At 36.1% G+C, this 12681-nt stretch overlaps 1 protein-coding gene across 1 annotated transcript; it reads right to left on the bottom strand.

Annotated features, from left to right (window-relative positions):
* Positions 1-2565: 2565 nt before the first annotated feature.
* On the bottom strand, positions 2566-8140 carry LOC134474130 (endogenous retrovirus group K member 19 Env polyprotein-like). The gene is made up of 2 exons (XM_063240807.1): positions 7939-8140; positions 2566-5067 (listed from the first exon to the last, which is right to left on the bottom strand). Exon 2 carries the CDS (start codon positions 5041-5043, stop codon positions 4015-4017), a length of 1029 nt encoding a protein of 342 aa, XP_063096877.1. The 5' UTR covers positions 5044-5067; positions 7939-8140; the 3' UTR covers positions 2566-4014.
* Positions 8141-12681: the final 4541 nt, after the last annotated feature.

Genomic DNA, 12681 nt, shown 5'->3' with positions numbered 1-12681 from the left:
CTTATGAGTATGGTCTCAAGTTGTGCCCATTTATTAGTAAATATCTCAGTGTGATCATTCTTTATAGCTGAGTAGTACTCCATTGTATAAAAATACCACATCTTTTTTATCCATTCCTCAGTTGATGGACACTTAGGTTGTTTCCAAGATCTGGCTATTACAAATTGTGTTGCTATAAACATGGGTGCACATATATCACTGTGGTATGATATTTTCAGTTCTGGGAATATGCCCAGAAGTGGAATAGCTGGGTCAAATATGACCTCCAATCCCAGATTTTTGAGAAATCTCCAGAGTGACCTCCATAGTAGTTGCACCAGTCTGCACTCCCACCAACAGTGCAGGAGAGTTCCTTTTTCCCCACAGCCTCTGCAGCATTTGTTGTTGGTAGTTTTCTTGATCCTGGCCATTCTCTCAGGAGTGAAATGAAATCTCAGTTTTGTTTTAATTTGAATTTCTCTAATGACTAAAGATGATGAACATTTTTTCATGTATTTATTTGCCATTTATATTTCTTCATTTGAGAACTGCATATTCATTTCAGATGCCCATTTTTGGATTGGGTCCTTGAGTTTCAGGGATCTGATTTTTTAAAATTCTTTATATGTTTTAGACAGAAGTCCTTTGTCTGAGGGACAGTTCACTAAGATTTTTTCCCATTTTGTGGATTATCTTTTCACTCTGCTGGAGATTTCTTTTGACCTGCAGAAACTTTTTAATAATATGTGATCCCAGTTATTGATTCTGGGAAGTAGTTCCCATGTGGTTTGATTCCTATTCATGAATTCTCTATCTACCCCTATGTCTTCAAGATGTTTATCTACTTTATCTTCCAACAGATTTAGTGTTTCTGTTTTAATATTCAGATATTTGATCCATTTAGATTTTAGTTTAGTATATGGTGATAGGCATGGGTCTAGTTTTAGTTTTCCGCATATGGGGAGCCAGTTTTTCCATCACCATTTATTAAAGAGACTGTCATTTTTCCAGTGAACATGTTTGGCCCCTTTATCAAAGATAAGGTGGTTGAGTGTGTTGGTAGTTGTGGTTGTATCTTCTAGTCTATTCCATTGATCTTCAGATCTATTTTTATTCCAGTACCATGTTGACTTTATTACAGTAGCTTTGTAGTATAATTTTAAGTCAGGGATTGTGATGCCTCCTCCTTTGCCTTTGCTATTATAGGTCTCTTCTGGTTCCAGATGAATTTTAGGAGTAATTTTTCTAGGTCTATGAGGTATGTTGATGGTATTTTCATTGGGATTGCATTGAATCTGTATAGCAATTTTGGGAGAATGGCCTTTTCACAATATTTATTCTCCCTATCCATGAACAAGGGATGTCTTTCCATTTTCTGAGATTTTCTTCAGTTTCTCTTTTCAGGGTATTATAGTTTTCCCTGTATAGATCTTTTACTTCATTCGTGAGATTAATTCCCAAGTATTTCATTTTTTGGATGCTAGTGTGAAAGGTGTGGCTTCACTTATTTCTCTCTCTGTAATTTTGTTAGTGTATAGAAGTGCTATTGATTTTTGAGCAATGATTTTGTGTCCAGCTACACTGCTGCATTTATTTCTTATATCTAGGAGTGTTTCAATGGAGTATTGGGAGTCTTCTGTGTAGAGTATCATGTCATCTGCAAATAATGATACTTTAACTTTCACTTTTCCTATCTTTACACTTTTATTTCTCTCTGTTGTACAATTGCTCTGGCTAGTATTTCCAGTACTATATTGAATACAAGCAGTGATACTGGACATCCTTGTCTTGTGCCTGATTTTAAGGTAAAGACCTTCCATTTTCTATTTAATCTGATGGTGGTTGTTGGTTTGTCATAGATGGTCTTTATCATATTGAGGTAAAGACCATCTATTCCAATTTTCTGTAAGGTTCTTATCATGAATGAGTGTTAGACCTTATCAAAAGCTTTTTCTGCATCTATGGAAATGATCATGTGATTCTTACTTTTGGCTTTAGTGATATGATGGATTACATTTATTGACTTACGTTGAACCATCCCTGTATGCCTGGGATGAATCCCACTTGGTCATGGTGTATAATCCTCTTGATGATTTGCTGCATCCTATTTGCCAATATTTTATTGAGGATTTTTGCATCTGTGTTCCTTAGGGAGATTCGTCTGTAGTTCTCTTTTTTGGTTGGGTCTTTCTCAGGTTTCAGTACTAGAATTATATTTGCTTCCAGGAATGACTTAGGAAGGATTGCTTCCCTTTCAATTTCACTGAAGAGTTTCAGGAGTGTTGGCGTTAAGTCTTCTTTGTATTTCTTGTAAAATCCCCCAGTGAATCTATCTGGACCTGGGCTCTTCTTTGTAGGTAAGGACAATTACATTTTCAAATTCATTGATAGAAATTGGGTTATTCAGCAGTTTTACATATTCTTCACCCAGCTTTGGTACTTCATATGTGTCGTGAGTGTCTAGAGCACTCTGAACTCTGGGCAAGGTAAACACGCACGCCTTGTCGGGACACGGGGGGTACAGCGCTTGGAAAAGAAAGACAGGAGAGACACCTTTGCTGTCTGCACCGCGTTACACTGCACTGCACTGCACTGTATGCACAATCTTTATTTTAGGATTTATATATAGTAAACCCGATCAATTCACAGAGCCCAGATAATTAAGTAGTGAAAAGGCATTCTTTGTGGCAAGCTACAACGTGACAGACTACAATGTTTATTTTAAAACTATCTAAGTGAAGTAAATAATCACAACCAGTTTTCACAACTTCTCTAGCCCAGGAAGAAATTCATTAGCTCAAGAATGTTGTTAATTTGTCTGCTGTTAGTGTCACAAAGGGTGGCCAGCCACTTCCTCAAGACTTCTGCAAAACAAAGCCAGCTCACAGTATGGATTCCAGAGGGTGAGGGCTCACTGAGAACAGGCATTCCCGTTCTACCTCCTTCTCGCATACCAGGGCGGCTATTGTAAATTGCAGGTTAGAGGGGGTTGGGCCTACAAAGTGACACCTCATCCCCCACACTTCCTTCCTTTTTATTTTTTAACAACAATTTCCATAAGATCAGGTTATTAATAGCATTTCGTCTTATGCAGTAAAAATACACAAGAACTATGGCAATGAGAACTATAATTAAACTAAGTCCCATGCCACTAAAAGTGTGGGTAATGCTCTGCCAGATTCCTTTGGAATCTAATCCTTTTAAAGATTGAGCAAGCAATTGCGCGAATTGTGCTAGAGATTCATCATCATTTTGCTTTGCAAAATCCTTGTCAATTTGATTATGCAAAGATTCTATTTCCTCCTGGGCAGAGGTGTTTCCATTTAAATACATTCTAATCATTTCCCATTCATGTTCTGTCTGATTATAAGGTCGTTGGGTTATATAGAAAGTAGTTGAATTTCAATCACATTTTAAAAACACTTGATGCTGAAGAGCCAATATTTTTTTATCCATCCATTTAACTGTTTGTTTAAGGAGGTCTATTTGTTGTTGTAGTCTGGCGTTTATTTGCCACTGAGTTAACCAAAGTTCATGAGAATTTTTATGCCATAATTCTACAACATGTTTTTCTTGTAAAGAGGTTTGTAAAGCTATTCCTGAGACTGCTGCTAGGGAGGCTACAGTTATCAGACTTAACAGTACAGCAACCACTATTTCAATAAATCTTTTTGTACGTTTTAACAGATGTTTAAAAAATTCAGTAGTAACAGAAATTACCGGGTCTTGAGACCATGGTCGAGTTAAATTTACAGGCAACCAAATATGAGTTTTTTGTTGTAACAGCATAACTGTATAAGGCTTAGTGAAATTTAGTGTGCTATTTAAGCATGTAAACAATTGACAATTTAAACAAGTACAAGAAAAATGTGTAAAATTAAAAGTTCCCACTAAAAAGACATAAGGTAGAGGTGCACAAACAGTAATATTATACATTTTAAACCTAGTAAAATTATAAGTAGTAGATACAGATCGACTAGTCCCTGAATATGAAACATTGTACAAGGTTACAGGTTGCATAGCGGCTGGGATCTTCTAAATATGATTTTGAAGGTGATGAGGGTATTCTTCGGCTGCAACAGCAGGGTTAGCGATTCCACCATCTCCCCACCACAAGAGAGCCGTCTTTTGTTGAAATATAGGAGCTCCGTCAGTTATTTTCTTTGGATTTGGAAGACTATACACAACAGAGAGATTACATCTTGTCTCATTCCATTCAGCACATCCATTAACGAATTTTCCAAATGGTCCCCAAATAATATACCCATCAATATTTTTAGCAAATTTTCCCATACATAGTTGCCAAATTATGGGATTATAAGAAATATTTTTATAAGTGAATTCAGGGCATACAGGAAATGTATTTGTATCAGGTGCTGTTAAATTTCTCCAGGTAACATTAAAGGTTTGAGCAGCCAAGGCTTGAAGCCTTGTTCTTTTGTTGCCTGCTTTTATTCCATGTTGAATCCAATACTGCCATCCCAGAGGGATGCAAGGCGGTTCCCCAATGCAAATAGGCCTTTGATTACCATAATAAGTAAAATTGAATAGTGTCCCATCATCTTGATTGTGGGGGGTTAAATCAGCCCACGGTGCTGACAAAATTTCTCTAGGTGTGGTATAAAGTAAAATATCACTAGTTCCCCATTTTACAGGTTCTAATAAAGGGGGGTTTGGAATATATGCCCAGTACGAATGCGGAGGTACCTCAGTCCCCGATGCAACGGTGAGCAAGGCACATAAAGCTAAAAACAAGTTTTCGGGGTTTAAAGGCTTTCCTGCTTGAAGGACAAGCCGTTGCCCTTTTATGGTCAATTTCTTTAATTGTCCCCATGTAGGGAGGGGATTTAAATTTGGTCGCTGTGAGCGGCGGGGTTTTCTTAGCTGTAATCTGGCCATGGCTGCGATAGGAACAAACTCAGCATCCTCAGCTTCTAGCTGGTTTTGCGCTCGCTTCTGAAGGCACGGTTCTGGTTTCTTGGGGAGTTGTCTCCGGGGCTGGTGAACAGGATCTGGAGACGCGGGTCCTGATCCATCGTCCAGGGACCCACTGCTGAATTCCATTTTCTGTGGAGATATAACCAAAACCTTTCCCCCTATAGAGCAATGTGCCCCTCTCCCATTCAGCCTCTGGAGCTGTTTTAGTCCAAATAGGTTCATTAATCACAAAAGGCTGTTGTTGCTGTTTAAAATGTTTTTCAGCTCTTGTTAATATTTCACCTTGTGGTAAATTGAGAAAATTTAAAATAAACAATGCTTGATGCAGTAATGTTTTTGGACTGTTTTGCAATTTAAACAGTATTGGTATCTGAATATCCTCCTGACTCCTCCTTTTTAATTTTTTTAATTTGCAACTTAAGAGTGCCATGTGCTCTTTTAACAATAGCTTGACCCTGGGGGTTATATTCAATCCCTGTAATATGAATAATATTATGGAGATCACAAAATTGTTTAAATGTTCTGCTAGTATAAGCAGGTCCATTATCTGTTTTGATTTTAGAAGGAATTCCCATAACTGCAAAAGTCTCCAATAAATGTACAATAACATTTTTAGTGGATTCTCCCTGTTGAGCAGTAGCCCATAGAAATGAAGAATAGGTATCAATAACTACATGTACATAAGAAAGCCGACCAAAAGAAGGTACATGTGTAATATCCATTTGCCATAATTCATTAGGTTGAGTTCCTCGAGGGTTGACACCTGCGGGAATAATTCTTAAATGTAATGGTCTACAAATAGGGCAGGCTTTTATAATCTGTTTAGCTTTTGTAAAAGGTATCTTATATTTAAGATGCAAATGTCCTGCATTTGCATGATTAAATTGATGTTCTTTAACGGGTGTGGTGAACATAACTAAGGAATCCACTGCATTGTTACCTGATACTAATGGTCCGGGTAACTGAGAATGAGAACGTAAATGAGTAATAAAATAAGAATGATTTCTTTTTTGAACATGTATTTGTAAATTTTGAAATAAAGACAATAAAGCAGGCTTATTAGAATATAACACAGCTGAATAGATATTTGTCACTACTCCAACAGAATAGGCCGAATCGGCTATAATATTAATAGGTTGGTTATGAAAATCTAAAAACACTTGTAATATAGCAAAAAGTTCATTTTGTTGTACAGAGTTAAAATTTGTCTGACGTACCCAGTAAGATTTTTGAGTCCAATATGCAGCTTTATTTTTAGATCCATCTGTAAATATAGTCAAAGCTTGTGGAATTGGCTGTACAGCTAATAAGGTATTAACCACAAATTGTTGACGTCTAAAAAAATCCCATAATTTACTTTTAGGAAAATGATATGAAAAAGTTTCCATGAAATCTGCTAAAGCAATTTGTAAGGTTTTAGTAATTGACAACAAATATTCCCATTGTTCCTTAGTTAAAGGGATAACTATATTGTTTATATCTTTTCCTATCAAAGTTATAGAACGAGCTCTACCATTCATAATTAAAGCTGCAACCATGTCAATATAAGGCATAACATTTTTAGATTGCTTAGTTTTAGTGAATACCCATTCTACTGGCATAGCATTTTGACCTAAAACTGCAGAGGGATATTGAAAAGTATTAATAATATATAAAGTTAGAGGCAATTTAGGATCAATCCTAATTAAAAATGCATCCTTAATTCGTTGTTCTACAAACTGTAATTCTTGCTCGGCTTTTGTTGTTAAAGAACGAGGGCTGGATGGATCTGAAGAGCCCTGTAGAGTAGCAAACAAATGCTGTAATGCATGGGTAGGAATACCTAGTGTGGGACGAAGCCAATTAATATCCCCTAATAATTTTTGAAAATCATTTAAAGTGGATAACTTATCTCTCCTAATAGACATTTTTTGTGGAATCACCTTTTGTCTAGTAAGAATATATCCCAAATAATGACTAACTTCTTCCTTTTGAATTTTATCCTGTGCTATTACAAGTCCAAACGGAGAAAAATATTGAGGTAAAGTTTTTAAAATATCTTTTAAAACATTTCTATCACTATATCAGCATTTTTGTCTTGCCTTTTTCACACAACCTTCCATAAACCACATGTGCCACTGTAAATATTCTGGCTCTTTTAAAAGAATTTTGGCCAAGGCTTTCCAATCATAAGGAGCAAGATTACCATAGTGATCTGGTACCGATGTTATTAATTCTCTAGTGTAATGAGCCTGAGGGCCATAAAGGGTTACAGCCTTTTTTAATTTTGCTAAATCATCCATATTAAATGCTTCCCATCTAGGGGGAACTGCCTCTCTATCTATTGGCTGAGGTCTGATTACAGGGAAAGCAAAGGCAGGCTTTTCCTCATCAGAATCCCCTAATTTTGGTAAATCAGCCAAAGCTAGCTTGGCTTTACTCCAATTAGGGTTAGATGGAGGAGGTGCAGAGGGAACTATAGGCGGGTTTTGCTTAACGGAGAGTTGTTTCACCTCTTGTGTTAAATGTTGTATAGCCTGTAAAATTGGGCGATTGTCATAATTTGATATTGCTGCGGCAGCTAAAGCTGAGTCGGCTGTAGTGGATTTTACTTTTAGTTTGGACGCCTTTTCACTACTTAAAGCGATAGCGTCATTTTGAACTACATTCTGCTCCTCCTCTGTGAGGGGCAATTCCTGAATAACTGGCTTAATTTCTAGTTGAAGATTTTCTACAATATGTTCATCTTCCATAGCTTTTAATAAAGAGTACACAACCGACCAAATAGCCCAAAAACGTAAAGGAATCTTCTCCTCCTGTTGCATAGCCCTTTCTATACTAACCCTTGCCTTCCTCCATACTTCTACATCCAAAGTTCCTTCATCTGGAAACCAAGGATTATATTCTTTAATTGTATCAATACACATATCCAAGTCAGCTGACCTGAGCGATATGCCATATATAGATAATAAATGTTTAAGAATTTTTAAGAAAGGAGAGGAAGCAGATTGTCCCATTTCCCCGTAATAAAATTATACTTACCTTCCTAAGCGACCTTCGGAGTCCCTGTTCGGGCGCCACTTGTCGTGAGTGTCTAGAGCACTCTGAACTCCGGGCAAGGTAAACACGCACGCCTTGTCGGGACACGGGGGGTACAGCGCTTGGAAAAGAAAGACAGGAGAGACACCTTTGCTGTCTGCACCGCGTTACACTGCACTGCACTGCACTGTACGCACAATCTTTATTTTAGGATTCATATATAGTAAACCCGATCAATTCACAGAGCCCAGATAATTAAGTAGTGAAAAGGCATTCTTTGTGGCAAGCTACAACGTGACAGACTACAATGTTTATTTTAAAACTATCTAAGTGAAGTAAATAATCACAACCAGTTTTCACAACTTCTCTAGCCCAGGAAGAAATTCATTAGCTCAAGAATGTTGTTAATTTGTCTGCTGTTAGTGTCACAAAGGGTGGCCAGCCACTTCCTCAAGACTTCTGCAAAACAAAGCCAGCTCACAGTATGGATTCCAGAGGGTGAGGGCTCACTGAGAACAGGCATTCCCGTTCTACCTCCTTCTCGCATACCAGGGCGGCTATTGTAAATTGCAGGTTAGAGGGGGTTGGGCCTACAAAGTGACACCTCATCCCCCACACATATGTTTCTAGGAATCTGTTCATTTCTTCTGTGTTATCAACCCTATGAGAGTAGAGGTATTTGAAATAGGTGTTGATTTTCTTCTGTATGTCCACAGGGTCTGTAGTGATTTTGCCTTTTTCGTTTCTTATTGCATGAATTTGAGCTTTTTCTTTTCTTTTTTAAATTAGATTGTCTAGGGGCTTATCAATTTTATTTATTCTTTCAAAGAACCAACTGTTTTTTAAAAAGTTTTTTTTTTATTTAAAGGAAAAAAACCAAAACCGTATAAGGGTACAAGTAATACAGAATTACAAAAAAATGGTAAGAAATCTCTAGTTAAAAGATTACATATTGTCATCTAAGAAATATTTGTTCAAGTTACAGGATTAAAGCATATAAAGTAAACATTCAAACAGTGAGACTGCAAACAGTTGTAGAACTATTTGATTCATTGATTCTTTGAATTGTTTTCTTAGTCTCTATTGCATTAATTTATGCTTTGATTTTTATGATTTTTCCCTTCTTTTGGCTTTGGACTTGACTTGCTCTTCTTTTTCTAGATGTTTGAGGTGTAGCATCAGGTTGTTTATTTGTATTCATTCTGTTTTCCTGATGTGGGAACTCAGTGCAATAAATTTTCCTCTGAGGACTGCATTCATTGCATCCCAATGATTCCGTTAAATTGTATTTGTATTTTCACTTGCTTGTAGGTATTGTTTAATTTTTCTCTAATTTCCCCTGTGACCCACTGATTTCTCAAGCGTGTGTTATTCAATTTCCATGTGGTTGTCGGGTTTTTGTGGTTTCTTTTATCATTAATTTCTAGTTTCATAGCACTATGATCTGATAACATGCATGGGATAATTTCAACTCTTTTGTATTTACTTAAATATGCTCTGTGGGTTAGTATGTGGAGTATTTTAGAGAATGTCCCATGTACCGCTTAGAAGAATTTATATTCTGATGTTGGATGGAATATTTTGTATATGTCTGTTAAGTCCATTTGTTCATAAGTATAATTCAGTTCTGTTATTTCTTTGCCGATTTTCTGTCTGGTTGATCTGTCCCTTGGTGTCAATAGTGTGTTAAGTTCTCTTGTTATAATTGTGTTGTTGTTAATATGATTTTTCATTTCTATTAATACTTTCTTTGTATAATTGGGTACTCTGGAATTTGGTGCATATATATTTAAGATTGTTATCACTTTCTCTTGAAGTTTTCCGCTTACCAGTATGTAATGACCTTCTTTATCTCTTAGGATCCTTCTTGGCTTGAAGTTATCTACAAACAGGATAGCTACCCCTACTTTTTTTTTTTTTTTTTTTGTCTTTTTCCTTTTTACCAGTACCAGGGATCGAACTCATGACTGCCTGTTTTCAAGGCAGGTGCTTATGCTGCTGAGCTAAATCCCCAGCCCCTACCCCCACTTTTTTGGGTGTTCTTGTGGCATGTAGTATTGTTTTCCATCCTTTGACTTTCAGTCTATGAATTTCCTTTTGGGTTAGATGGATTTCTTTTAGACAGAATATGGTTGGATGTTGTTTCTTGATCCACTCTTCAGTCTGTTTCTTTTAATTGATGAGTTGAGACCGTTTACATTAATGGTTGTAACTGTTATATATTGGTTTATTGTTGACATTTTATCTTTTTGCTGTTGCATCTTTATCTTTACATATTTTTTAGTTGTCTGTCTTGTTTATTAGTTTTTTCCTATGTGCATCTAAAGTGTCTTTCAGTATTCTTTGCAGGGCTGGCTGGTGATCATGAAGTTCTTCAGGTGTTCTTTGTCATGGAAGTATCTTATATCTCCATCCATTTTAAAAATTTTTTATTTAAAGAGAAAAAAGTGTGGAAATAATACAGAATTTCAGAAAAATAAAAGTAAGAAATCACTAGTTGATAAGTTACATGTTGTCATCTTAGAAATAGTTGTTCAAGTTACAAAATTGAAGCATACAAAGTGATATTCAAATAATGACACTGCAAACAGTTTTGCTCAATTATCCAACAAAAACTTAGTAATATGGTTATCAGTCCTACACACTTGTTTTTTATCTTAAAGAGGGTAAGATTAAACATGTCAAAACTGAACAAAAGAGTTTATAAGGAAACAATTTAAAGAAACACAGATTTCAAAGCAAGTCCACTGGAGAGCTTCACTGTCTTATCTTATTGCCTCTAGTTTTCTTCCAAATAGTTGTCCCCATCTTCACACACATTGGATATATACTGAACATTATACAACTAATCAAATCATTACAGGATGATGAAGTTTTTTTAGGTCTTTAAGACCTGATTTTGGGGAAGTCAATAATGACTACCATAATGTCTCTCATTCTCTTTGAAATAGCTGTCTTTATCATTATGTATGCTGAAATTGAACATAAGTGACTAGACTAATATCACTTTGAACAGTGAATAATCTTATTGCTAGATTTTATATCATAATGCTACAGAATTTGCATTGGTTTTTTTTAGTGTCTCTTCTTCAGAGTATCTGTTCATTACATCATGTATTATATAATCTGTTCCCATAAATAGTTTAGAAATTCTTCCCATGTGTGAATCTTTACATGTATATCTATCCTTTCTGTATTTTAGGGTAAAACAGATCAAAATGAGACAACAAAACAAATTCATAGAAGAAACATGAAAAGAAAAAGACATATATGACCACAATATTAGGTAATCTACAGTGGTTACTATGCTTTCTCTTGTTATTTTCAATAGAATTGTCCACATCATCAGGCATTATATAGTTAAGCATAGCATTACGTAGCTATTTTTATAAAAACACATCTTTATAGACATTGTAAGACTTGAAAGCAGTTAGTAATAAAAACTGGAATGGATATTTTATACATCTTGTCATCTTCAGAGTAACTGTCTCTACTCTTAGACTTGATATTATCAAGCATACTAAATTTGAATAAAATCAGTCAAGGCAAAATGGCTGTCTAACAAACCAGCTTCAAATAAAATCAATCATAGTAAGACAATGTAAGTAATAAGGGGGTTTCAGTTTAATTTAATAGGAAATTAAGGATAGTTACCGTGGTATAACCTGTTATTTTTGGGTTAGCTGTCTGTAACCTCAAATCTCATATGAGTAGACAGACCAGAACAAAATATAATCAAATTAGACAGAGCAATAAGACTACTGTGGCTTTTAAATCTTGATACACTTTTAACAATGTCCTCTGCTTTCCTTTTTTTAGGCAATTTCTCACCTTTCCCCTTCTCAGGATGCTTTGTATATTTTGGGTCCCACTAGCTCTTACACTTTTTAGATTAGGGGGCCAGCCTGTTATCTATCTAAGTGTTGCTGAACCTTTTTAACCCTGAGCTTGATCTTGAGCTGCACTCCTTTACTTACTAAAGTCACAAGGTTTTCCTTCCTTCCTTCCAGCTGTGTAGTTCTACACTGTACAAAAGTGTCATAACTTTCCAACCTATCTGTGACTGCTGGATGAGTTGTCCCATTTTCTCTCTGATTTTCTGTCACCTATAGCATTGTTTTCTCATCTTTGACTTTCAGTTTATTAACAATCTTTCAGGTTGAGTATATTTCCTATTCAGAGCATCTCAATGGATCCTATCTCCTAATCTGCTCTGCCTGTGTTTCTTTTTGTTAGTGTATCAGTGCTATCTATATTAAAAATTATAGCTTACCATCTCTGCCTCATGTCTGCTCTTCTATTCTTCTGCTATTATTTGTCTGCTTTACTCCTTCATTCCACTGTCTGCCCATTCACTGAGACCTCTCTGCCACTGTTGCTGGAATCCTGGTATTTTCCCTCTCTCTCTGAAATGTCCTTCAGTATTTTTTGTAGGGTTGGGTTGGTGGCCATGAACTCCCACAGCTCCTCCTTGTCTTGGAAATATCTTGTTTCTCCATTAATTTTGAGAGAGAGGTTTTCCAGGTACATCAGTCTTGGTTGGAGGTTATTTTCTTTCAGGGCTTGGACTATTTCCCCCCAGGCTTTTTTTGATTTAACAGTTTGTGTTGCTAAGTCTGTCACTATTTTGATAATTTGTCCTTTGTAAGTGATCTGCTTCTTTTCTCTGGCTGCTTTTAATATTCTGTTCTTGTGGTGGATTTCTGGTACCTTGATTATTATATATCTGGGTGTAGATCTGTTTTG

This window comes from Cavia porcellus, unplaced genomic scaffold, assembly GCF_034190915.1.
Source record: "Cavia porcellus strain 051 isolate PalLab524CR breed Dunkin Hartley unplaced genomic scaffold, mCavPor4.1 scaffold_31, whole genome shotgun sequence".
Taxonomy (NCBI): domain Eukaryota; kingdom Metazoa; phylum Chordata; class Mammalia; order Rodentia; family Caviidae; genus Cavia; species Cavia porcellus.
The sequence above is the reverse complement of the archived record's forward strand: the minus strand, read 5'-3'. Positions and strand labels throughout refer to the sequence as shown.